This window comes from Corvus moneduloides, chromosome 15 (assembly GCF_009650955.1).
Source record: "Corvus moneduloides isolate bCorMon1 chromosome 15, bCorMon1.pri, whole genome shotgun sequence".
Taxonomy (NCBI): domain Eukaryota; kingdom Metazoa; phylum Chordata; class Aves; order Passeriformes; family Corvidae; genus Corvus; species Corvus moneduloides.
Window position 1 is genome coordinate 1,490,485 of NC_045490.1, and position 24,649 is coordinate 1,515,133.

At 47.4% G+C, this 24,649-nt stretch overlaps 1 protein-coding gene across 5 annotated transcripts; it reads left to right on the forward strand.

Annotated features, from left to right (window-relative positions):
* The first annotated feature begins 955 nt into the window (after positions 1 to 955).
* On the forward strand, positions 956 to 21,908 carry FBXO38 (F-box protein 38). 5 transcript variants are annotated; one of them, XM_032124891.1, is made up of 22 exons: positions 956 to 1,052; positions 3,152 to 3,296; positions 4,343 to 4,476; positions 5,552 to 5,715; positions 6,050 to 6,215; positions 6,548 to 6,685; positions 6,961 to 7,098; positions 7,459 to 7,552; positions 7,824 to 7,954; positions 8,217 to 8,387; positions 8,632 to 8,774; positions 9,610 to 9,835; positions 10,446 to 10,565; positions 11,233 to 11,412; positions 12,655 to 13,338; positions 15,006 to 15,106; positions 15,282 to 15,384; positions 16,340 to 16,506; positions 17,563 to 17,708; positions 19,906 to 20,009; positions 20,206 to 20,319; positions 21,277 to 21,908. In XM_032124891.1, exons 2-22 carry the CDS (start codon positions 3,169 to 3,171, stop codon positions 21,453 to 21,455), a joined length of 3,531 nt encoding a protein of 1,176 aa, XP_031980782.1. In that variant the 5' UTR covers positions 956 to 1,052; positions 3,152 to 3,168; the 3' UTR covers positions 21,456 to 21,908. The 5 variants fall into 5 exon arrangements, with proteins under 5 accessions (XP_031980782.1, XP_031980781.1, XP_031980785.1 ...); XM_032124890.1 differs by having other exon boundaries at positions 3,155 to 3,296; XM_032124894.1 differs by lacking the exon at positions 956 to 1,052 and having other exon boundaries at positions 5,628 to 5,715.
* Positions 21,909 to 24,649: the final 2,741 nt, after the last annotated feature.

The window sequence follows — 24,649 nt, forward strand, 5'->3', positions numbered from 1 at the left end:
GTCTGCTGGGTGACGAATGAGCCTTGTTACCCAATCCCTTGGGGTTTGCATGAAACATGACTTTAAAATGTTGAGGAAATTGGGATTTCTGCTGAGATCCACCCAAACACACTGATTAAAACATGGCTTAAGTATAAACCTTTATAATACTGCAAATACACGTGGAAAGGCAACAGGCAGGAGTTTTGGGCACAGGGTAAAGAGTCTCCATGAAAAATCACTTACAAAGCTCCCAGAGAGCATCTGAAGGAGGAACACGGGGATGGGAAGGGTCTGGAGGGGCCATGGAGGAGCTGCTGAGGGCACTTGGAATGTTCAGCTGGAAGAGACTGAGGGGAGACTCCTCGGGGTCTGCAGCTCCTCCCGAGGGCAGCTCGGATCTCCGCTCTCTGGGACAGGGACAGCACCCAGGGAATGGCTGGAGCTGGGCCAGGGGTGGGTTAGGCTGGATATCAGGAAAGGCTCTTCCCCCAGAGGGTGCCCAGGCTCCCCAGGGAATGGGCACGGCCCCGAGGCTGCCAGAGCTCCAGGAGCGTTTGGACAGCGCTGCCAGGGATGCCCAGGGTGGGAGTGTTGGGGGGTCTGGGCAGGGCCAGGAGCTGCACTGGGTGATCATGAGATGGTTCGGGTTGGAAGGACCTTAAAGCCCATCTCATCCCAGCCCTGCCACGGGCAGGGACCCCTCCCACAGCCGAGGCTGCTCCGAGCTCCATCCACGGTGACTCCTGTGTGTCCCTCCAGCTCAGCACAGCTGTGACTGTAACTGCGCGCTGCCGGAACACTTTTATTGAATCACATCCCTCTCGCTCTGTGCTGAGCGAGCGCAGCCTGCGAACCGGAGCCCCCGGAACCCTCAGCGCTCGCCCCGCCGGGGCCGGGCGGTGCCACGCTCAAGATGGCGGCGGGGCGGGGCCGGAAGCGCGGGCGGAAGCGGAAGCGCGGGGCGGAAGCGGAAGCGCGGCGGCGCTGGCGGAAGGGGCCGCGCAGGAAGCGGGGCCGGGGCTCCCCCGCGGCCACAACCGGGGCGAGGGCGGCGAGGGGAGCGAGGGCAGGTGAGGGCAGCGAGGGGCAGGGGAGGGGGACGCGCCGGGCCCGGCCCCTGGCGGCGGCGGGGCGGGGACACGGAGGCTGCCGCCCCCTGCCGGCCCCGCGGCGTCGGGCCGGCCCCGCTGTCACAGGCCCTGGGGGCCTCCCCGTGAGGGAACGGCGGCGGTGGGGCTGGGGGGAAACCTGTCTTTCTCTCGCTTATCTGGGCACAGATCACCGCGGCCTCGCGTTTTCCCCTTTCCTTAGGGAGCGCCCCTCTGTACCCGGCGCTTGCCAGGCCGGCCCTGGCTGCTCTCGCCGCGTTTTTCCTCAGTTTTCGTTTCTGCGGAGTCTCCCCGTGGTTCTTTAAGGTTTTTAAGGTCCGTGGGGTATTTGCTCATCAAGAATGGAGCACGTCGTGCTGTTGTTTCATCCGACCTTTATTGTCGGGAATTAATTGAGGCGGGGGCCGCAAAATCCCATTTGGTTTATTGAATATATAAAGCTCTTTGCTATGGAGGTTTGTTTTTTATTTTTAAATGAGGTCAGCTCGCTAATATAGAATGAGGTGTTAAAGCTGTGCTCGTTCTCTCAGAATAGCCCCAGGAGGAGCTTTTATTGTGCAGAAACTGCAGACTCATAGAGACGAATCCTTCTTTTTCCCCTCCATGGCAGGGGCGGGTTGTGCTGTTGCAGTTGTGTCTAGCAGGATTTTTCCTGCTTTGGTCGTTAATATTTTTATTTCTCTTGCCTTTTGTCCCAGTCCTTCTGTTGTTCTCTTTCCTGCTGGATTGTACCCAGCTCGTGGCTGTGTCAGTCTGGGATTTTTTAGGTTATGTCCTGCCCTCTGTTCAAATTGAGTTATCCCAGGTGCCTGAGAATCCATGTAATGCTTGCTTTCCTTGGAATTCAGTTTATAAATAATTAGTTTGGGGCTTTATGAGGTTGATCACCCCAAACTGAGCCCTTCCAGCCTGCCCGGAAAAGAAAAACCCAGGGTCTTCACTCCTGGCTGGAGAATTCCCCCAGTCCAGAGGAGCAGAGATCACAGGCACAAGGTGGGGATTTAGTTATTTGAATATCCCCCTTTAAAATCACATCATGGCAACATGCAGTTATTAACTTAGAGTGCACCCAAAATGTGTGAAACCACGTGTTTTGCAGTAGTTAGACCACAGTGAGGTTGTCAATATTTCAAATTTTGCCATCACAGGGAGGCTGCAACAGAGGCCTTTTCCAAAATCTGTCTTTTTTGACCAGTTGTTTTTCCTCAATCCACTGAATTTTGGCATCCAACCTGTTAAACTCAGGTTCACTGAGCTGGTGATGCTTTGCCCTCCTCGTTCTTGTCCTTATGTTAGAATAAAATAAATCCTTGCCAGATACGGTGGTGAAAGGATCTCTCAGCATCTGCAGAAGGTGATTTTCTGTTAGCACTAAGTTCATATTTATTTTAGTTGCCTATTTGTTGCTTCTCATTATAATTGTGGGTGTTTTTAAAGGAGCTGTTGTGGCTGCTGTGCCTGTGTGTGCTGCAGTGTGGATGGACACAGTTCAGCAAGGAGCAGAGGATCCTGCACCTTGCTTTCACACAATGACTCTCAGTTTTTCTATGGCTTTGATCTTTAACTCAGCAACCTGAATATTTTCCTTGGTGTCCTCACCTCGAAGAGGAGCTGGTTTGAGGGGTTTTAGTAGGGCATTTTTGGAGAATGATCAGCAGGAGCCCATTTTTTCAACAAGGAAAAAGAAATCATTTTCCTGCTGGACAGAGACTTTGGGCTTTTATTTTTCACTGGAACGTTGTCGTTGGTGCTGAGTTGGTGATCTCTGCACAACTTTCCTGTGACTGATTCCAGGGTGGAATCTCTGAAGTCTGAAGACTTTTTCTTCAGCAAAAGAACTGATCTCTGGTCCAACCTGTGGAGATTTCCCTCTTTGTGACTCCCTCAGCTGAGAGGGTCTGTCCAGTTTGTCTGATCATCCGCAGGTTATGTCTGAGCCCTTCTGTCTAATCAAACCACAACTTGTTTTTTGAAGCTTAACTGCTGCTTCCTCCTCTTCTCTGTCCCTGTTGTTTTTCAGTTGCCCTGAATTTCCTAACTCTGTGCCCATTTCCTCCCAGCAGAACTCGGTGCAGAGATGGGGCCCCGGCGGAAAACTGTGAAAGCGAGCGCAGTGAGCAGGGAAGGGGCAGGCTCTACCAAAGCTGAGGAGCCAAAAGATTACATGAACCAACTCTCTCATGAGGTGCTTTGCCACATCTTTAGGTGAGCAGCCTGGCAGAAATTATTTAGTGCTTATTATTTTACAGTTCTCTACCTTTTTTCCAACATTAGCTGCACACACAGGAAACTTTTGTGACACGCAGGAAACTCTGGATGTGACACGCAGGAAACTGTGGATGTGCCACGAGTGAATTGGTGGATAAAAAAGGATGGCAAATGTTTTTTTCAGTCCCCAAAATTCATTTGGAAACTGAAAATTAATTTATGAATGTTAGAATGAATAAGAAATAAATGAACAAATTCTGTTATAAATATTGATTTTAGAGCAGAAATACACCTTGGGTAGGGCACAGTTGAGATGATTGGGAATTGTTGCAGCTGCAGAAGGGATCTGGGATGAGGATGTGACCTCCCCTGCAGCAAAGTCATTCTCCCAGATGCTCACTCAGCCCTATTATCCAAAAGTAGCACCTCACCAACAAGTTCTTTGGAAACAGAAACGCTCCACGATAGTTGAAATTGAGCTTGCAGTATGTGCTAGAAAATAGAAGTAACTTAATTAAACCTGTTGAGGCAAGTGGCTTGGTCAGCAGGGTTTGGGTTGGTTTAAATTAAATTTAAGGACAAAATCCTTCCTTGTGAGGGTGGGCAGGCCCTGGCACAGGGTGCTCAGAGCAGCTGGGGCTGCCCCTGGATCCCTGGCAGTGCCCAAGGCCAGGTTGGACATTGGGGCTTGGAGCAGCCTGGGACAGTGGAAGGTGTCCCTGCCATGGCAGGGGTGGCACTGGATGTGCTTTAAGGTCCCTTCCAACCCAAACATTCTGTGATTCTATGATTTATTAGAGAACTAACTCATCTGTGTGTTTAATATTGTATTTGTATGAATGTTCTGCATTCAGTGTCAGAAACTGCTGAGTCACTCTGCTTAGCAGAACTCCACATTTCATCAGAGCGCAGCCCGAAAATTCTGCTTGAGCAGCCACCGTGCAGTGTTAGAAACCCCAACATGGCTGCAGCCAGGCTTTGGCTTGTGACAGGTGCTGAGGGCTGCAGCTGTGCTAAAGCAGGGCTGTTTTTGCTCTCCCAAGGTACCTTCCCTTGCAGGATATCATGTGCATGGAATGCCTGTCCCGGAAGCTGAAGGAGGCGGTGACGCTGTACCTGCGCGTGGTGAAGGTGGTGGATCTGTGTGCGGGGCGTTGGTGGGAGTACATGCCCACAGGTGAGCCCCCTGCTGCTCCCTGCCACTTACCTGTACCAAAGAAACCTCAGATTGTTTGGATGTTCCGTTCCTTTGGGTGGCTGCCTTGAGGAATGGTTTGCCAAGTTTCTGTCTGTGTGTAAATAGAAATTTTGGGTGTTGCTGCGTTAGGTCATAGGTTGGACTTGATGATCTCAAAGGTCTTTTCCAGCCCAGTTCATTCTGTGATTCTGTGACTGGGGGTGCTCTGTAGCCACCTGTCAATACAATCTGTGTTTGTCTGATTGTTGGAAGGGAGTTTATCCAAGGGTTATGCCATGAAGAGGCTGTTTGCATGCAGGCAGCAAAAAATGCAGTGGAATGAGAGAGCAACTCATCTGCCAGCACTTAACAATGTGAGGATAAGTTTTGATGTCACACCTCGAGTCACCTGCAGATCAATAGATAAATGTGTCAATCTAGGTGAACCCTGTGAGTACCAGGATTTCTGTTGGGTTTAAATTGCACTGCTGGGATTTGGTGGGGGACAGAACTAAACAAATTAGACAACTTACAGACTGATATTGATTAGGGCTGGTAGTAGGCAAGTGTTTAGACTTAACCTAAAATTGGTATAAATACAGGCAACTTACCCAGTTAAAATCCTTTTTATGTGCTGAACTACACTAGAATAAAATAAATCCTTGCTTTAAGACACCATCCTGTTTCTGTGAGAAATGTGAGCTGTGGTGAATAATGAACTGAAATAAGGGACCCAGCTGGGATTTTTTTTAGCCATGGAGTTGATAAATGGAATTCCAGGAAAAATAGGCACACAAGCCTTCATGTGAGGAGGGAGAGAGCACAGTTAACCCTTGCAGCCATGCTGCTCCACTGAAGGAAACCTGTAGCAAACCTGCAAAATTCAAGGCAGAAGAGTATTTAGGTCATGATTTCTAGAATGTGGAAGTAAAAGAAAAGCTGTTGCTTCACCAAGTGCATCTTTCAGCATCACAGAACTGGTACTGCCACATACAGAGAGAAGTGTGTTCGGCTTTCCCTTCGCAGCTGAGTGTCTGCTGCCACACCAATACCAAATGTGTTGTTGTCGTCTTAGGTTTCACTGATTCCAGCTTCCTAACGCTGCTGAGGAAGATGCCAGACATTGAACAACTTTATGGTCTTCATCCCAGGTATCTGGAAAGGCGCCGAGTCCGTGGCCACGAAGCTTTCAGCATTCCTGGAGTTTTAGAGGCTTTGCAGGCCTGTCCAAATTTGCTGGTGAGTGGCTGGCTGGGGAGAGAACCTCCTTCAGCACTGTTAAAAGTTGTGACAAGGACTTGGTGCTTCCGGGGCTTTGGTTTAGACCTGGCTGCACAGGGAGCAGTTAATTGTGACCCTATTTGCCAATGACAGCTGTTTTCAGTCGCATCACTGGCAATCCCAGGTGCTCTTAAGCCCAGCAGTGAATTAAAGCTCTGATCCCTCTGCTTTTAAAAAGACAAGTCTTGCTAGAAATTAAGTGATTTAAGCTTGCATTCTGTAGTTTACATGGTAAAGAGGATGTTGTTGTTGAACTGGTGTTAGAGCATTTGCTTTGCTTCCTTTTATCCAGGGTGTTGAGACCTCTCATTTAGAGCTGGTGGAAGCTATTTGGACATACATGCCCCAAGTCCACATTTTAGGGAAGTTTCGTAATCGTAATGGTGCTTTTCCAATTCCTCCTGAGAACAAGCTGAAAATTCCTATAGGAGCTAAAATTCAGACTTTGCACTTAGTAGGTGAGTGTGGTCGTGGTGAAGTAGTTGGCTTCAACACAGGTGGATTTAAAGGCATTGAAACTCTGCAAATTTGTAATTCTTTTGAGGAGAGGGAGTTTGGGCTGTGGCATCTTGGAGCTCTTAGTTGGATATCTGATAGCAAGTGCAGAGGGCAAGTTCTAAAGAATTATTGCCAAACCAAGGCGAAGAACTTGTGTTTCAAGTGTTCACAGCTTTTCTCACTTGCCACAAAGCACAGAAAAGCTTCCTTTTGAAAGCCAGCAATTTGTCATGCAGCTGAATGGTTTAAAGCTTGTTTAAAATGTTTGTTTGTTTTGTTTATGTATTATTAGGGGTGAATGTCCCTGAGATTCCTTGTATCCCAATGCTGAGGCACCTTTATTTGAAGTGGGTGAGACTCACCAAACCACAGCCTTTTAAAGATTTCCTTTGTATCAGCTTACGTGCTTTTGTCATGAGGAACTGTGCTGGTAAGAGGGATTCTTCCTGTCTGAAGGGGATGGTAGAGCATGTAGGAAATCTGGTTCTGTTAAAGTCTTGGAATTCCACATTCTGAGATCAACCCTTGCTTGATTTGTGGTGTTGGACAGAAATCTCTCCCTGTCCTATCCCTTGCTTGGTGCTGTGTGCTTCTGTTGACTTCCTGCTCTGGAGGGACGTGTGTGGATGTGTTTTGATTCTTCCATGGCATAATTCAGGGAGAAGTGAACAATCTGCTTTGTCTTTCTGGCCTTGTTGTGTGCAGGACCCACAAACTCTCTGAAGTACGTTCCCCTGGTGACAGGCCTGGCTTCTGCCAGGAATCTGGAGCACTTGGAACTGGTCCGTGTTCCATTTCTTGGAGGACTTATCCAGCACGTGGTAGAAGACAGCTGGAGATCAGGTGGGAAACTCCTAATCCCTCACACTTCACCAAAAATAAATAAATAAATTAAAGCTTTAGCAAATTCTGGAGGTTTTTTTGTCTGTAGCATATCCTTTCCTGATTGTTATTTCCAAGTTTGGAACTATCATCAGGGGGCTAAATATGTTCTGTATTGGGTGTAATTTTGATATTCTAACTGCAATTAACACTTAATGAGCTGCACTTATTGGTGAGCAGAACCAGGATTGGAGGAGTTGGGTGCAAGTATTTGTTTTCTTGCTTTGCTAAAAAAGGTCAAGACAACACTGGTGCAAATGTGTCGGGCTGAAGGCTGTGGTGTGAGACTGAAGAGTAAGAAGGGTGTTCTTTATTTGCCAGGTGGTTTCAGGAATTTGCACACTATAGTACTGGGAGCTTGCAAGAATGCACTTGAAGTGGATCTTGGCTACCTCATCATAACTGCTGCACGAAGGTACCTCCCTTCAGATGTCTCTTTGCTTCTCCTTTTTCAAAATAAATGTCTTAGGAATGATGTCCAAGAGACAACAGCTGTCAAAGTCTAAGGAATACACGTTTAAACTTTGCATAACAGGAGTGTTCTGTGATTAAAATAACTGCAAATACCCTCTGAATCCAGCCATTGCTGGAAGAATTCTCTGATTTTATTAGGACAGGGCACCTTCTGGAGTGTTTTCTGTGTTGTGGCCTGAATTTTGATAGGAGCAATTTTGAATTCCCTGCAGGTTGCACGAAGTGCGGATCCAGCCTTCCTTGACCAAAGATGGTGTTTTTTCTGCTTTGAAGATGGCTGAACTGGAATTCCCACAGTTTGAAACTCTTCACCTAGGCTACGTTGATGAGTTTTTACTACAGTGTATGACACTTTTTATGTACATAAAAACCATAAGGATTACATAAATTGCTCTGTTCTCAATCGCGTTCTCGGTGATTAATAAGAGTATTAATGTTGCACGTATTGAGGCTGCTGATCTCATACAGCCAAATCCGGTTTTCCTCACTTCCTGAAACTGGCAAAGCTCAGCTTTATTAAAGGAATGATCTGATCAATAAGGAGTTAGAAAATCCTGCTATAAAAGGCAAATTTACTGCTGTGTCTGCTCCTCTCTCTTTTATAGGTAAAATGACGAGTACGGACTTGGTGAGGTACGGCTTGGCTGATGTGGTTGAAAACCCAGGAATTATTACAGATATTGGTATGAAAGCTGTAAATGAAGTTTTTTCTTTCATCAAGTATCTGGTCATTTACAACTGCCCACATCTACATAACCCAAATAATTGGATCACAGGTATTGCACACCTTTGAAATTTCAGAGCTATTCTATGAATTTCTGTGCTAAACCAGAATTTCTCTGCTCTAGTACTGCTTGTTCTGTTGTTAGTAAGTACAGTAGATGATGCTTGCTTTGGGGCCATGGTGATGCTGGGAACAGGATGGAGATACAGAGGATGCTGCTCTCAGATCTGAAAAGGGAGTAATGAACAAGGAGTGAGGTGGGAATCCCTCAGGAACGGCCTCTCTTGTGTTCCCAGATCACTCGAGGTGGACACGCCTGGTTGACCTGACCCTGGTGAGGTGCCACGCCATCAAGCTGGACTCTTTCAGTCAGTTCATCGAGTTACTGCCAAGCTTGGAGTTTATTTCTCTGGACCAGATGTTTAGAGAGCCTCCAAAGGTAAATTCCACAGGATGCTTTGGCTTTTTCTTGTTGCCAAGATTTGTACTTGTTTCTGTTTCATTGGCAATCCGGTGTGCTCCTGCTGCTGTGCAGTCTTTTCAAAGTTGTCATTATTTAAGGAGATTGGTAAGAAATTACTTTGGTTTGCAGTTGCTTTTAGCATGGTCTGCTGAGGAAAGTGGTGCTGCTTCTGCAGATGGGAGCAGTGGCAAGGAGTGAACGTGTGACCAGAAAATAAAACTCACTCATTCTGTCAAGATCTCTGCTGATAGTTCACTGTGCTCCTGCTTTGGATATTATTTTTTCTTCCTAGGCCTCTCTTTACAATACTAAGAGGTTTTTATGATTTTTTTTACTGGGTGAAATGGGGGTAGTTTCCCTTTTGAAGTGTTTTCAAAGCTTAGGAATTTATTTCTTCACGTTGTCCCCTCCCACACTGTAACACAAATCCTTGGTAAGCTGCTGGCATGGAATGGAAAGGGCCCATGTAAAACCTGCTTCCTGTGGTCATTAATGGTGCCTTGAGGCTGCTGTGTGCTGGGGAGACTCTGATCTGCTGTTCCTGTTGATGTAATGATCCCACAGCAAATTAACAGATTAACACAATTAATAGATTAAAATTAAGTGCCTTGAGGAGTTCCCTTTCATTGGGAGTTTAACTGTCAATTTTCTGAGTTGCCAACCTGAAGATGGACATGTGCAGTCAGGAAATCTGAGAGACAGCTTCCCTTTCACAGACAATTCCAGCAGAGTGGTCTTCCTGTTGCCATCAGGGAATGTTGACATAACAAATCCATGTTTTCAAATCTGAATTCCTGCTCTTTGTTTCCAGGGTTGTGCTCGTGTGGGCCTAAGTGCAGGCACAGGAATTGGGGTCTCCTCTGCCCTGGTGAGCAATCAGAACTCCAACAATGACAATGACAACAACAACAACCACCAGAACAACAACAACAACCCCAACATCCACCACAACAACCACCAGCACCCCAACGAGCAGAACGAGGAGAACGAGCTGCGCCAGGAGGGCCCCGCTGAGGAGCAGCAGATTGGGGCTGAGGGTAATCCCAGGGCACCTTTTGGGGGAGATTTGCAGCTGAGGGTAATCCTTGGGGTACTTTGAGGGGTGATTTTATCTGCATTCCCCCTCACATAGGCTCCTGGTGAAGATAGGAATATGCATTGAAAGCTCGTTGCTCTTTCAGCTCCTGGTGTGCAGTTTGAATCTTTCCTGTGCCACATCTGGGTGATAAAAGCTGCCACAGTGCAGAGCTGGCTGTCACTGCAGCTGTAGGCTCCGTGTGACATCCTCTGGGGAAGTGCCAGGACTCCTCAGGGCACAGCTGGGAGAACATCCCAGTGCTGCTGGTGTATTTTTAATATTTCCCAGCAAAGACTGAAGTCGTTGGAGGGAATGAAAATGTAAATCCTGGTTATGCTGCTCTCTGCATAGAACAAAACTTTTGAGGAGGAGGGGAAAATCTGAGTGAACTAAACCCCAAAAGTTAGGCTGGGCTTTAGCTACAGAGATGTAGAACAAATCTGTGAGAGACTTTGTGCAACCCAGAGGCTCATCAAGGGAATCAAGGCAGCTATTATTTATTTCTTGTGGGTGCTTGAGGGCTCTCTTCATTCTCTTTCCTATCCCTGACCTCCTCTTGCCCTTTCCAGCTCTGAATGAGATGGAGGAGGTGGCACAGGAAGAAGGGGTGGCTGCTGGGCAGGCCCAGAACGAGCTGCCAGCTCCCAGCCAGGCTGTTGTTCCCATGGAGGTGGATGAAGAGCAAGCAGGTAACTCTGGCTTTGGGAAGAAATCATCTCTTGGTATCTCCCTGAGGGATTCATTTTCCATTGTAAGTCTGGTTTTGCTTCAGCTGGGTTGTCTGGTTTGGAATGATGATGTTAGCATATCTTAATTTATTTTGTGTTACAGCCCAGAGTTTTCCTCACATATGCAGGGAAATACCTTGACCTTAAATCCTGATTTTTGTGCTCAGTATAGTGAAAGTCAAGGCCTGAATGAGCTTGTCCTGTTGCTCTGTTGGTGTTCATGGCCTTACTTCTTTCACTGCAGCACTTGGGTTCTTTTTTGCTTTTTCTCAAGCCAGCACAACTGGTTCCAGTGTTAATTGGATTTGTATTACTGGCACAAGGCAGTCTTGATTTCTTTTATTGCCACTTTTTGCTGGACAATAACATTTTCTACTGAATATCCTAACAACCTGAAGTAGCATTCCATTGTGCCACTCTTCTCTTCCAAACCAGAATGCTTTAATGCTGAAATGCAGTTATTTTGCTCTTCTCCCATTTAGATTTTAATGAGGGAGCCACAGAATGGGTAGTTAAACTGGCTCAAATTAATTTCTTACCATTTTTTCAAGCAGTGCAGAAAGTTCTTCAACCCTTTAATCCATGCTTGGTTAATTTGTACATGAACTGTTGATATTCTCCTTCTCAGGACCAAGTGGAATTCAACCTGTTGTAAAAGCAGCTCCAATTACCATCCATGATTCAGACAGTGAGGATGAAGAGGAAAACATGGGCACTTCCAGAGCCTGCATCTCCAACAGCATTGCACAGAATTACTCAGATGGGGAGGAGAAGAGCAGGGATCCAGTGGAAACCAGAGAACCTTCAGGTGTGCAACATTTATTTGTAAGCTTCAGTCTTTCCATCTGGTTCAGGTTCATTTCTAGCTCAGTTTGGGATGTAGAGTGAAGGTGTAAGGACATATTTTGAGCTCAAATCACAGATGTTGTACAGAAACAGAAATAGTGGTGCTGCACTGATCAGAAACCTGCAGCTCCTCTTTGGGATTCCCAAGTGGACAGAATTTATCATGCTTGTGAGCCCCCAGTGTGGATGTCAGTTCTGGTTTGAGGGGGGAAATAATCTGTGTTTGGACAGAATTTTTATCGACATTTGTACTGCCAATATTGGGGATTTGGGGTTTGGGGTATGTAATGAGCTAAGAGGATTAAGACAGTAGGTGTTAAGGAGGAATTTCTGCATGGAAAGGGAGCTCAGGCCTTGGCAGGGGCTGCCCAGGGAGGTTTGGAGTGCCCATCTCTGGAGGTGCCCAAGGAAGGGCTGGAGGTGGCACTCAGTGCTCTGGGCTGGGGACAAGGTGGGCATCGGGCACAGCTGGGAGGGCTTTTCCAACTTCAGTGATCCTGGGATTAAGTTCTGTTATGATTTGTACACTGCTCAGTGGGGGCTTTTATTCACCTGTGAGCTGAGGCTGCTGTTACTGCTGGAAGCACTGCCCAGACCCAGGAGGGGGAGCTGAGGGTTGCTGCTGAAATGTGAACTTCAGTCCTGTCTCCATTCCTGTTTGATTCCTCACCTTTAAGAAAATAGAAGCCTCTTTATATTAAATATTAGGAAAAAATCCCCCCCTATGAGGGTGGGCAGGCCCTGGCACAGGGTGCCCAGAGCAGCTGTGGCTGCCCCTGGATCCCTGGCAGTGTCCAAGGCCAGGCTGGGCACTGGGGCTTGGAGCAGCCTGGGACAGTGGGAGGTGTCCCTGCCATGGCAGGGGTGGCACTGGATGAGCTTTAAGGTCTCTTCCAACCCAAACCATTGCATATTCTTTGACTCTGATGTCAGTGTGCCTTTCATATTGTTGTGCCTGTGTGACAGTGAGCTGCTCTGGGACAATTTGACAGATTTATGTGACAAACCCTCCAGCACACGTCTCCAAAAATAGCTGCAGGACATTACAAAGATGCAGCAACAGCTACAAATACTAATAATTCCCATTCCTGGGAAGATTGTCGTTGGCCTCTGGGCTTTCATGTGTTTTCAGTAGCCTTCAGCAGAGTAACACTGACATTGATTTGAGGTTTTCTCACTGTTGTCCCTCCCTTCGCTCCTGCAGTGAGCGGCAAAGGCAAGACTCCCCTGCGGAAGAGATGCAGCAGCAGCCACGGGGGCCAGGCCAAGCAGTTCCCCAGTGAGGAGAGCAGCTGTGAGAAGGGCTGCCAGGTGACCAGCGAGCAGATCAAAGCTGACATGAAAGCAGCCAGTGACATGCCCGAGAGGAGCAAGAGCAAGGATTCCTACGGCAGCAGCGCTCCGGGATCCACGGCAACAGCCAGCTCCTGCAGCGCTGCTTCTCCCAGTCCTGACTGTGCCCAGCCAGCCCAGAGCCACTCTGCTGGCAGCAGCCCAGCAGCTGGAGAGGAGTCCAGGCACTGTGGCTGCTCTCCTTGCAAAAGGGAAGGCTCCAGTGAGAGGGAGCCTGAGGAGAGCTCCGTTTGCTCCCGGTGTTCCTCCAGGGCCGCGCAGCACAGGACGAGCGGGGGGTGTGATGGGGAGTGCCCCTCCACGAGTGGAGCCTGCAGGGACGGGCCAGACTTTGCACTTAGGACACTGCCAGACTGTGGGGCTGCAGGAGAGCCCGGGGATGACAGGACTAGTGGGAGTGCCTGTGGGGCTGGCAGCCAGGAGCAGAGCACGCAGCCCCCGAGCTGGGAGCTGGACTGCAAGGAGGAGTATCCTCGGAGACCCCTGACCAGGGCCAGGAGCAGGCTGTCCCACGTGCCTCTGGTGTCAGAGCCAGGTAGGACTTACACACAGAGTAACGGCTGAGTAACTGCAGTGCTGCCGTGAGACAGCTCTGAGCTCCCCAGGGAGCTCTGATGTGGAGCTTGTTAGTCAGGGATTTAAACCTGAGTGGTTTGAAAGGGTCAGAGCTTGATGGAACAGAGGTGCCATCACCAGGTGAAATCAGATTTCTCTGAAAGTGCCACTGACTTTTTCCTCCATGCAGCTTTCTGTTGATGTTCTCCATACATTCTAACCAGTATTTGCTTTACTCCTTTGGAAAGCAAATGCAGTTTTTTGGTAGCTCTGTCTGCCTGTGAAGGCTGTGATTCATTGAAACATGATGAATGTTTCCTCATTAAAATCCTCCCTGGAAAGGCAGCAGCTACACTTAGATCTGAACAAGAAGGCAAAGGTTATAGCTGGTGCTTTATCAACCAATAAAGAAAGTCATAATTATAATTGAGCCAGGCTTTTGGACCTGCACTGGGTGCTGCTTCCAGGTGTTTAAGGCAAGGTGGTCAAACTTACTGAAAATTGTCCTTTTTTTAAACACCTTCATCCTTCACATTATTGTTTTGCTCATCTGACATAAAATAAAACCCCTGAAGGATTGGAATGAAGGGAGAAAACAACAGATGTGAGAGGGGAACTTGCTGTTTCTTTCAAATATGCTTCCTTTCCAAAATAATCACCTTAGTCTGGCACAAGCTCATATATCCAGGATTCTTTGCTGGGAATATCTGGCAGGTGAAATGAAACTGGAAGATGAAATGTGCTGCTTACAGAACCGTGAGTGTTGGAGGCAAGGGAAGATTGAGAGCAAATTCCTGCCTCTGTTAACATGGAATGATTCAAACACTTTATATCCTGGTGTTTTTCCAGTTTATTTAATGCTCCCAAGTGTTAACAAAACCTAAATCACCTCAGAGGTTCTGCAGGTAGATGCAGCTCAGATTTGAAGAAGAGACCTTGCTATTAAATTTAAAATGTCTTGTTTTCTACCTTATGACTAGTAATTAATTGGGGATCTTTGTGCACATGGCATGTTTTAATTAAGTCAAATAAAGCTTAGTTTTAGTAAAATAAATTCTCATTTTGATCTGTTAATGACAGAGAATTAATTCTAGGGAATTTTTTTTCTCCTCCTGTTGGAAATAATGCTGGTGGTGATTTCTTTTCAAAGACTCTTCTGTTAAATCAAGCAGGAATTTGAGGTCCCTGGTGCAGCTTGGGAACATTAAAGGATTTTATACCTGGGCATCCTTTGCAATATTAGGAAAAACTTAGTGACAGTTATAAAGAACAGATTTTCCAGTAGTTTGAGGTAATTTCTAGTATTTAAACATTAAAGCTATTTTGGGTCTTGTATTTGTCAAGGATGTTCTGTTTCCTGCAGAGAACCAAGTGTAACCTAACCATGAATCTTCTTTCCTTTTCCTGGCTCCACATCTTTCTGTGGTGTTGCACTGTAGGTTCAGCATTCCTGGGTTGTCCCCTATGAAGTTATTTAATGGGAATAATTCTGAGCACAAACCTGACAGTGGGGTTTGAGCAAGGAGAGATTTGTTTTGAAGCCAGGCAGGTGTTTGGATTTACCTGTGTGGGAAAAGTTCTCGTGGGCTGTTCTCAGCTGTCCTGAAATGGAGCAGAGGAGAGATTTTTCCATGTTTTTGTTTCCAGAAGTAGCAAAGCCAAAGCCAAGGCAAACCACCAAGAGGAAAAGGACAGCTGACAAATCCACCAGTACCAGTGACCCCGTGATTGAGGATGATCATGTTCAGGTAAGGGCTTTTCCTTCACTCCCTGCAGCTTTATCACCATGAGCACCTGTTGGGAACTGAAGCTGTATTACATTAATTAATATCCTCCTGTATCTTGTAAAATTCAGTTTATTTTTCCTTCATTTTTACCCTGTCATACATTTTTTTCTTCTTTTTTTTTTTCCATTTTCCCCAGGTACTGACTTTGAAATCCAAAAACCTCGTAGGAATCACACTAACCAACTGTGGAATAACAGATTTGGTGCTGAAAGACTGCCCCAAAATGATGTTCATCCATGGTATGTGCTTCGTGTCAGGGCTGCCTCTTCCCTGTGGCATTATTGGAAACTCCTGAAAGAATTCAAGTCAGGCCACTGCTCATTTTGTATTCATCAGCTGCATTGCTGATGAATTAGAACTCCAAATATTGCTGCTTCCCACTTTGCATGTCTCTTATAACAGCTTTAATAAAGATTAATATCTGAAAATCAACAGCTGAAATGATCTGACAATTAGGGAGATGAGATGTTTATTGAAGAGTGCCAATACAATAATTAGAAGTTGATGAAATGAGTTTGAGTACCTTGTTTTTTCTCTCATTTCTTCATGCTCCTGTAGATTTTTTAGCTGACAGGATGGTACTTTTACTCCTTGACATGATAAAAATCTGTTTTCAGTGGTGGCACTTAGGTTACATTGGTTTCACGTGCCGGGCTGTGACTGCTCCTGGATTGGGTCATTTATTGTTTTCTGCAACATCTAAATGAAGGCCTTTTCTTCTGACATGAGATCTGGCTACTTAGCAGAAATAAAGGAATTACTTCTTTATTCCAGAGTATGTAGAGCACACATTGATTTGGAAGGAAATTTTGATTACATGAGCAGCGTTGCTAGAAGGGAAACAGTTTTGTTTTCCACTGTGTGGCTTCACTATCCTCCGTGGTTGAGCTGATTTTGGAAGTTGTGGCAGCCCACAGACCATTTCAGTGAAAGGAAACAGAGGGAGAAAAAGGTTATTAGATTATATTTGACATGGCCTTTTAAAAGGCCACTTCTGGCAAGTTCACAGCTGAAAAGTTTGATGATAATATGGAAAAAATGAAGAGCTGGGCTATATCTGCTATACTTATGTAATTTTTTGGTACTTATATCACTTGTTTGCCTTCTTTTGAACCTGCCAGCCTTGAAATTCTCTGACAGGAGGCTCCTGAGGTTTTTCATTTCCTTTTAATACCTTTATTTGCTCTTTTCTAGCTACAAGGTGCCGTGTGTTGAAACACTTGAAGGTAGAAAACGCCCCCGTTGTGAATCGCTTTGACTACGCCCAGTGCAAGAAGCTCAACATGGATCAGGTCCTGGATCAGATCCTCAGGATGCCCCCAGAGAGGAACAGGATCATTTACCTTCGTCCCATGCAGCAGGTACAGAGCCAGCCTGGATTCTCTGGGAGCACCCCTGGAGCTCTGCCTGGAGGGGGTTTGCAGTTGAGGCAGGAAATGTTGCAACAACACAACTCCGAAATTGGGTTGTTGAAAGCCCAGCAAGGCTTTTATTGCAGAATCTGCTACTTGGATTTTAAGATACTCTGATAGATTAAATACTAAAAGTCGCTCTCTCCAGTATTCATTGCATTAGAGAATAGTGTAAAATAGGATGCATTGAATTAATTTCCAACTGAATCACTCCAGCTGTAAGAACCTGGGTGTTCCTTGGAGCTGTGTGTGAGCAGAGCATCAGGCACAGGGATCTGACATCCTTAACCCATGTCCTGTTAGATTTAGGAGCACCAGAGTTCGGGATACTGAAGGCACCATCCCCTCCTGATGCTGAAGTGTTGCAGGACACTGGTGGGACTGGGAGCCACCTTCTCCTCTCCCAGGTTGTGCAGGAGCTGGAACAGGGACATTTAGGGAGTTGTTTAAATCATCTGATGAGGATTTATGAGGGCTTAATTTAAGACCTGGAAGGCTGGGAATGTTTAACTTTATCCCTCTGTGGTGCTGCTCCTCTCCTGCTTTTCCTGGCTTGGTTTGCCAAGGAGGGAAAATTGACTGGACATAAAATCCATGAAATCAGCTTTGCTTTGAAACTACACCTCTTGCTTTAGATGTTAGAGGACAATGGTAAAAATATTAGGTGAAAACAAAAATCCAAATCACTGATCCCCTTCCCCTAAGCCAAATTCTGAGGAGTGAATGTAGTTTTAGACCATTCTTTACCTGTATGGAGTTTATTTCCACATTGGAGTTGGGAAACACATCAGAAATGAGACATTTCCCATCCAATTCCAGTACTCAAGAAGCTGACTTGGCAAAGCTGCACTGGGGAAGTTTGGCTCCCCTCAATCCTGTGTTTATTTGTGTTGTTAAAATTCCCTCTCATTGCTGCATTTTCTGGGGATTTGGTCGATGTCTGTTTGCTGTTGACTCTGCAGCCCCATCCCTGTGTTTCTGGTGCTCACAAGTCTTTGTCCCCAGGTGGACACGCTGACTCTGGAGCAGAAGATCTTCAGTGGCCCCTACCCCTACCACATCTGCATCATCCACGAGTTCAGCAACCCCCCCAACGTCCGCAACAAGGTGCGGGTACGGAGCTGGATGGACACCATAGCCAACATCAACCAGTGAGTACTGACCACAGCTGGGGAGTGCTGGCCATAACCAGTGAGTACTGACCACAGCTGGGGAGTGCTGGCCATAACCAGTGAGTACTGACCACAGCTGGGGAGTGCTGGCCATGGCCAGTGAGTACTGACCACAGCTGGGGAGTGCTGGCCATGGCCAGTGAGTACTGACCACAGCTGGGGAGTGCTGGCCATAACCAGTGAGTACTGACCACAGCTGGGGAGTGCTGGCCATGGCCAGTGAGTACTGACCACAGCTGGGGAGTGCTGGCCATGGCCAGTGAGTACTGACCACAGCTGGGGAGTGCTGACCATGGCCAGTGAGTACTGACCACAGCTGGGGGGTGCTGGCCATAACCAGTGAGTACTGACCACAGCTGGGGAGTGCTGGCCATGGCCAGTGAGTACTGACCACAGCTGGGGAGTGCTGGCCATAACCAGTGAGTACTGACCACAGCTGGGGAGTGCTGGCCATGGCCAGTGAGTACTGACCACAGCTGGGGAGTGCTGACCATAACCAGTGAGTACTGACCACAGCTGGGGAGTGCTGGCCATAACCAGTGAGTACTGACCACAGCTGGGGAGTGCTGGCCATAACCAGTGAGTACTGACCACAGCTGGGGAGTGCTGGCCATAACCAGTGAGTACTGACCACAGCTGGGGAGTGCTGGCCATAACCAGTGAGTACTGACCACAGCTGGGGAGTGCTGACCATGGCCAGTGAGTACTGACCACAGCTGGGGAGTGCTGGCCATAACCAGTGAGTACTGACCACAGCTGGGGAGTGCTGACCATGGCCAGTGAGTACTGACCACAGCTGGGGAGTGCTGGCCATAACCAGTGAGTACTGACCACAGCTGGGGAGTGCTGGCCATAACCAGTGAGTACTGACCACAGCTGGGGAGTGCTGACCATGGCCAGTGAGTACTGACCACAGCTGGGGAGTGCTGGCCATAACCAGTGAGTACTGACCACAGCTGGGGAGTGCTGACCATGGCCAGTGAGTACTGACCGCAGCTGGGGAGTGCTGGCCATAACCAGTGAGTACTGACCACAGCTGGGGAGTGCTGACCATGGCCAGTGAGTACTGACCACAGCTGGGGAGTGCTGGCCATGGCCAGTGAGTACTGACCACAGCTGGGGAGTGCTGACCATGGCCAGTGAGTACTGACCACAGCTGGGGAGTGCTGGCCATAACCAGTGAGTACTGACCACAGCTGGGGAGTGCTGGCCATGGCCAGTGAGTACTGACCACAGCTGGGGAGTGCTGGCCATGGCCAGTGAGTACTGACCACAGCTGGGGAGTGCTGACCATGGCCAGTGAGTACTGACCACAGCTGGGGAGTGCTGGCCATAACCAGTGAGCGCTGACCACAGCTGGGGAGTGCTGGCCATGGCCAGTGAGTACTGACCACAGCTGGGGAGTGCTGGCCATAACCAGTGAGTACTGACCACAGCTGGGGAGTGCTGGCCATAACCAGTGAGTACTGACCACAGCTGGGGAGTGCTGACCATGGCCAGTGAGTACTGACCACAGCTGGGGAGTGCTGGCCATAACCAGGGAGTATTTGCCCTCCAGGGACTCTGCCAAGGTGTCCTGGAGCAGCTGCAGTTCCAGCCTTGCTCTCTATTCTGTCACCCAAATTTAAAAAAAAAAAATCCAATCTACTGAAGGTTGAATTCTGGGTGGTGCAGTGTAAAATTCCAGTGTCAAGATGCATGTAATATAAAACAGATTGTAAACCCATATGGGAAATCCTATAAATTCTCCAGTAATAACCACATAATTCATCACGTTCATCCAGCAATAATGCAGTCGTACATTGAAGTCATTGGGATGGCTGAGAAAAATCTTCAAAGCTGAAAACAAGTTACTTTTAAAAAGGAATTTGCTCCAGGAAGTAGTGTTGGTTTCTGTGGTAGGTGATGTTCAGTCAGTGTCAGCTCCTGAAAATTCCCAGCAGCAGGGAATTGTAGCCAGTGGCTCTCATCCAGCTGCTCTAAACCTGTCCCTGTTGGCTCTGGTTGCTCTCCCAAGTGAAGGGATGGATGCTGACTTGGTGCGAGGGTCCTGGGGGAGTTTTTCCACGGATTCAGGCTCCTTAAAGGAAACGTTGTGTGTTAGGATTTCCCATTTGGTTTTTCCTCCCTCCCATCTCCCATTTCCTGGCTGTAACCTCTCCCTCCTTCTCTCCAGAGAGCTGATTAAATACGAGTTCTTCCCTGAGGCCACCAGGACTGAAGAGGACCTGAAGAAATACCCCAAGTACCCCTGGGGCAGAGACATTTACACCCTGGAAGGTGAGAGTTGCTGGAGAGCTGAGGGCTCCTGCTCAGCCTCTTGCTTTGCCTCGTCACCAGAGATGTGGAGAATACTCCTTGTGAGGAAAGAGGGGCAACTCAGCTCAGTGGGGGAATAAAGTGAGGAGATGCTTTGTGGATTTAAGAGTGCTGGTGCTGCAGGGGTGATGTTTTCCTCTCTGGATCCTCATCCCAGGTATTGTGGATGGTGCTCCTTACTCTATGATCACTGACTTCCCCTGGCTGAGGTCCCTGAGGACAGCAGAGCCCAACAGCTACGCCAGATACGACTTTGAGGATGATGAGAGGAGTGAGTAACCTGCTTGGATTCCTCACACCACTTGGTTATTTGGCAGTGCATCCCTTTCTTTTTCAGTTTTCTGGTCCTTTGGCTGGTTTTGGTAGATCTGTTGTTAAGGTAAGCTGGAGGGAAGTGAGAAAACTCACAGAAATTTGACATAAAAGAGTTAAAAACTACTTGAAAACTCTGGAATGGAGATTATGTGGGTTAGAATTCATTGTAGATGTGGCTCTTTCTATTTAGGAGCTTGTCTGCTAAAATACGATGGTAGGCAGTGCCTGGGGCTCAATTAAAAACCTTGCTGGGTAGCAGAGAAAAATATGTTCTTCCATTACTTAATTAGGAACATCCTGCAATCTTCGTTAGAGGTATTTTTAGTTGATCCTGGTTTGGATATTCTTACCCAGCTCCAGTTCAGGAATATCAAGAGGATAAGGAAGAGATTTTTTTTTTTTTTTTTTGCTATACCTTTCTCTGGTTTTATTTTTTAATTTCTTTTTAAAATTTTATTTTAGACTGATGTAATTTAATTTTATTTTAGCCTGACTTAATGCTTGTAGTTCAATATGAGGCCTGAATTACCAAAAATTGATAAGTGTTTGATTAAAGAGTCAGGATATTAAGAGTCCTGGTGTTAAAGCCATGAAAAATAAGGGGAGTGCTGCTGCTTTATCCCTAATTGCTGTTGTTTATAGAACATTGAAGTAATGGATGACCTGGAATTAAGTCAGAGAGGCCTCAGGCAGAGGGTTTGTGATGCCCTGGGATTCATTTCACTCCCAGACATTTGGACATGAGGATTGGAGCCATGGAAAACTTTCAAATACATGGAATGCAGGAGAGAACATTCCCGGTCAGGGGAAGACTCTTCCCTTTGCCTCTTTTGCCAAGCCTGAATGCAAAACCAGCCTGGCTGGTGAATATTTTTGGGAGAAACATCCCCTTTTCCTTGCTGTCTTTCCCCAGCCACCATCTACGCCCCGAGGAGGAAGGGGCAGCTCTCGGCTGACATCTGCATGGAGACCATCGGCGAGGAGATCTCGGAGCTGCGCCAGGTCAGGAAGGGGGTGTTCCAGAGGGTCGTGGCCATCTTCATCCACTACTGTGATGTCAATGGGGAGCCCGTGGAGGATGATTACATCTGAGGGGTGCCCCCAGCCTGCCCTCCCTCCCCCTGGCACTGCTGGCCAAGAAAAAGCAGGATTTTTTCCAAATGCAAAGCATTTCCCACCAAGGCGCCCTCGGCTCTCCCTCTGGCCAGGAGGATGTAGTTAAATGTAAAGTGGAAAGTACAAATTGTATACTAAGAGTTGTACATAGAGGAAAAAAACAAACAAAAACCACCTTCCTAATACGGAGACTTTATTTCATATGTTTATACAATTTAATTTAAGTTCCATTTTAATGAAGGCCAATAATTAGGAACGGGGAAGAAGATTTGAACTTTTCAGCCCATGCAATTCATAGCAGTATTTTTTTTTCCCTCACAAACAACAATTCCATTTGCTGTGTTCAAAAGAGTCATCAGAGTCTCTTTTAATCTGTGCCTTTTTCTTGAGCATTTAAGAGTCCAGTCTGAGTAAACCTGTTGAGCACAATCTTGGTGTCTTGTGTGCATTTTTGGAAGGGTCAGAATATTCTCCAGCTGTTGCAAAGAAGGCCAGAAGCAGGGAAAAAAAAATGTAGAGAATTTGGTGATCTGTGGTAGTTTCTAGAGGTATCCAACCCATTTTTTGGGGGGAAGGAACCCCCCATGTTTAGCACCTTGGAAACAGAATGTTCTCAAGCATTTTGTACTGTTAGATTTCATTTTTGTGGTGTATTTAACTCTGTACTATGGAAATCAAGTTGCTGATTGTTGGTTCCACCCTGTTGAACATAAATCTGCCCATTCTGGCTGGCTGGAAGCTGAGCTTTCCCTTCAGGCAGGTAGAAAAGGGGATGTGGAGCTGCACAGGGTCCATGTGACACAGCCAGGGAGCTTTGGGGCTGGGTTGTGCTCACTCCTGAATGCACATTTGCCATGTGGTCAGTAAAAACTGCTGCTATTTGCCCCAAAATGTGTGTGTGTTGTGTATTGAAAGGTGCTCATGGTGCCCACAGGGGTCTGTCTGGGGGGGATTTGCTGTCAGTGCAGGTGTAAAAATGCACTCACAGGGTGCCCAGGGCTTGGAGAGGCCAATTCCCAGCTCTGGAAGTGGCTGCTTGAATTCCCAGCTCTGGCCTGGTCTCTCACCCATGCTTGTTTAAAATTGGTGTTCCCAGCCTAAAAAAAATGACACTTCCTGAGGTAAAATCTGTACAGTTTAGAGCATTTTATCCAGTTTTGCTCATTATCCTGCTGGTGATTCTCTGAATCTGGGGTAAATGTGGCTATTGGGGATTTCTGTGACGTTTAGCTCTGTAAAATTGAGGTCAAACTGCTCAAACAGCAAAGCCAGTGTTGGTTTTCTCTGCCTCTCTGTGGGAATTCTTGGGATAACGTGGAACTAGAAATACATGGGGTAAGAGGAGGAGAATGGTGCCTCATGGGAGCAGCAAGAGATTTGGGGTAGCAGCATTTCTTCACCTGCTCTGTGCTGACTGGAGGTGCAGCACGGAACACCAGAGAATGTGAATGTTTTTAAATTTGCTTTAATGCAGGATCACAGTCAGTGGTTTATTATAACCCTTATATTTAATTAACAATAGATAATGTATTCAGTGATATTCAGCCAAAACAATTGTGACCCTTCCTAGAAGTGTTTCAAGTCCTCTGAGTCATTGATTCTGTCAGATTTACCATTTTAATCCAGAAAATGTTCCTGAGTTTCTGGAGTACTGTGCCAGATCTCTGGCTGGTATCTCCTAACTCCAGCCTTTGCAGAAGTATTTACACAAATAAAGTGTTTGTTTATATTCAATATTTCTGGAAGCAGTTGAACCTTGCAGTAGTTTTGACCTCTGAAATGTGACACCCATTTCACTCCAGTGCCTGAGTCCACTGTGTCCATCCCTGAGGGCTCTGGGGGAGGGAGGAGCTGGGATCTGCCAGGGATTTGATCTTTTGCCTCTGAGCTTCCCCCTCTCTCCATCTTGTGGCTGTTCTGGGCACTTCTATTCAATCTCCATGCCAAGGGAGGGCTTCCCTGGCTCTGCCCCGTTGAACTTTCCTTGGAGCATCCCAGATGTTTCTGTGCCAGGCTTCTCCTCCCCCCTTGTCCCTGGTGTGCAGCAGGAGGAGCAGCTGCTGTCCCTGCAGGTGAGGGGACAGTGATCCTGCTCTTCCCACCTTCCTGCAACACAGGGAATTCCAGCTGAGCCTTTCAGCTCTGCTCTGCTGCTGTGGGTACAAACTGGGATCCATTCCCAGCCCCCAAAACCAGGGATGTTTGCATCTGGCTAGCAAAGGAAGCTCTGCTGGAGCTCCAAGGCAGCCTGGTGAACATTTAACCTACAAGGTAAGGAAATGATAAAGGCAACTCTGTGCCTGCATCACCTCTGTGCCCTGCTCGCCGCCTGGCTGTGGCTTTGGGGAAACATCCAACAGGAATTTCTTCCCTGGGTCGGCCCTGACCCAGCAACACGGGGTGAGTTAAACCTTGGTTGGGTTCTGTCGCTCCAGTGCAGGTGCACAGTCAGAGGGGTCTCCTCTCACAGTCTCTGAGGAAAAATGAGCACTTCCAGGTCCCTTCAGCTGGGAAAGGCAGGTGGGGATTGGGAAATGAGTCTGAGCTGCCTTTGGCAGTGCTTTTCCCCCAGCTCCTCCTGGAAGAGGATGCAGAGCTCCCAGCTGGGAGATGCTCAGGTGCCTGGGAAATGTCATCTAAATAGTACAGATGGTAAACAGAGAAAGGCCAGAGTGTGTGTGGGCACAGCAGAGGGGGCACAAAGCCTCGTGTTCACCGTGCTGGGGGTTGCTTTTCCCTCTGATTCAGGAGGAAGGCAAAATCAGTGCTGGGGTTTCAAAGAGAAGAGGATTTTGGAAGTGTTTTTATTTGAGGAAAAGCTGTGAGGAGTTGATGGAGGTAGGAATGTTGCCCCTGCTCTCTCTCCGAGCTGTTCAGGGTGTGAGGAGCAGCTGCAGCCTCCCCCTTGCCCAGGATTTCCACTTTTAGTTCCCAGTTCAGCAATTCCAACTCAACCCCTTGTCAGGGGGTGACAGGGACACCCAAAACCAGGACCCATCAACTGGAGAGCTCCCTTCAGCCCCTCAACAGCCACTGGGTGCTGACAGGAGATAAACTGGGGCTTTATTCAGGAAGAGTTCTACAAAGCCTGAAAGAACTAAAAGCTTTTGCATCTTTTTATTGAGTTCATAGCAGAAGAAAGCAGCAGCTTTCCTGCCTTTTGGCCTGGG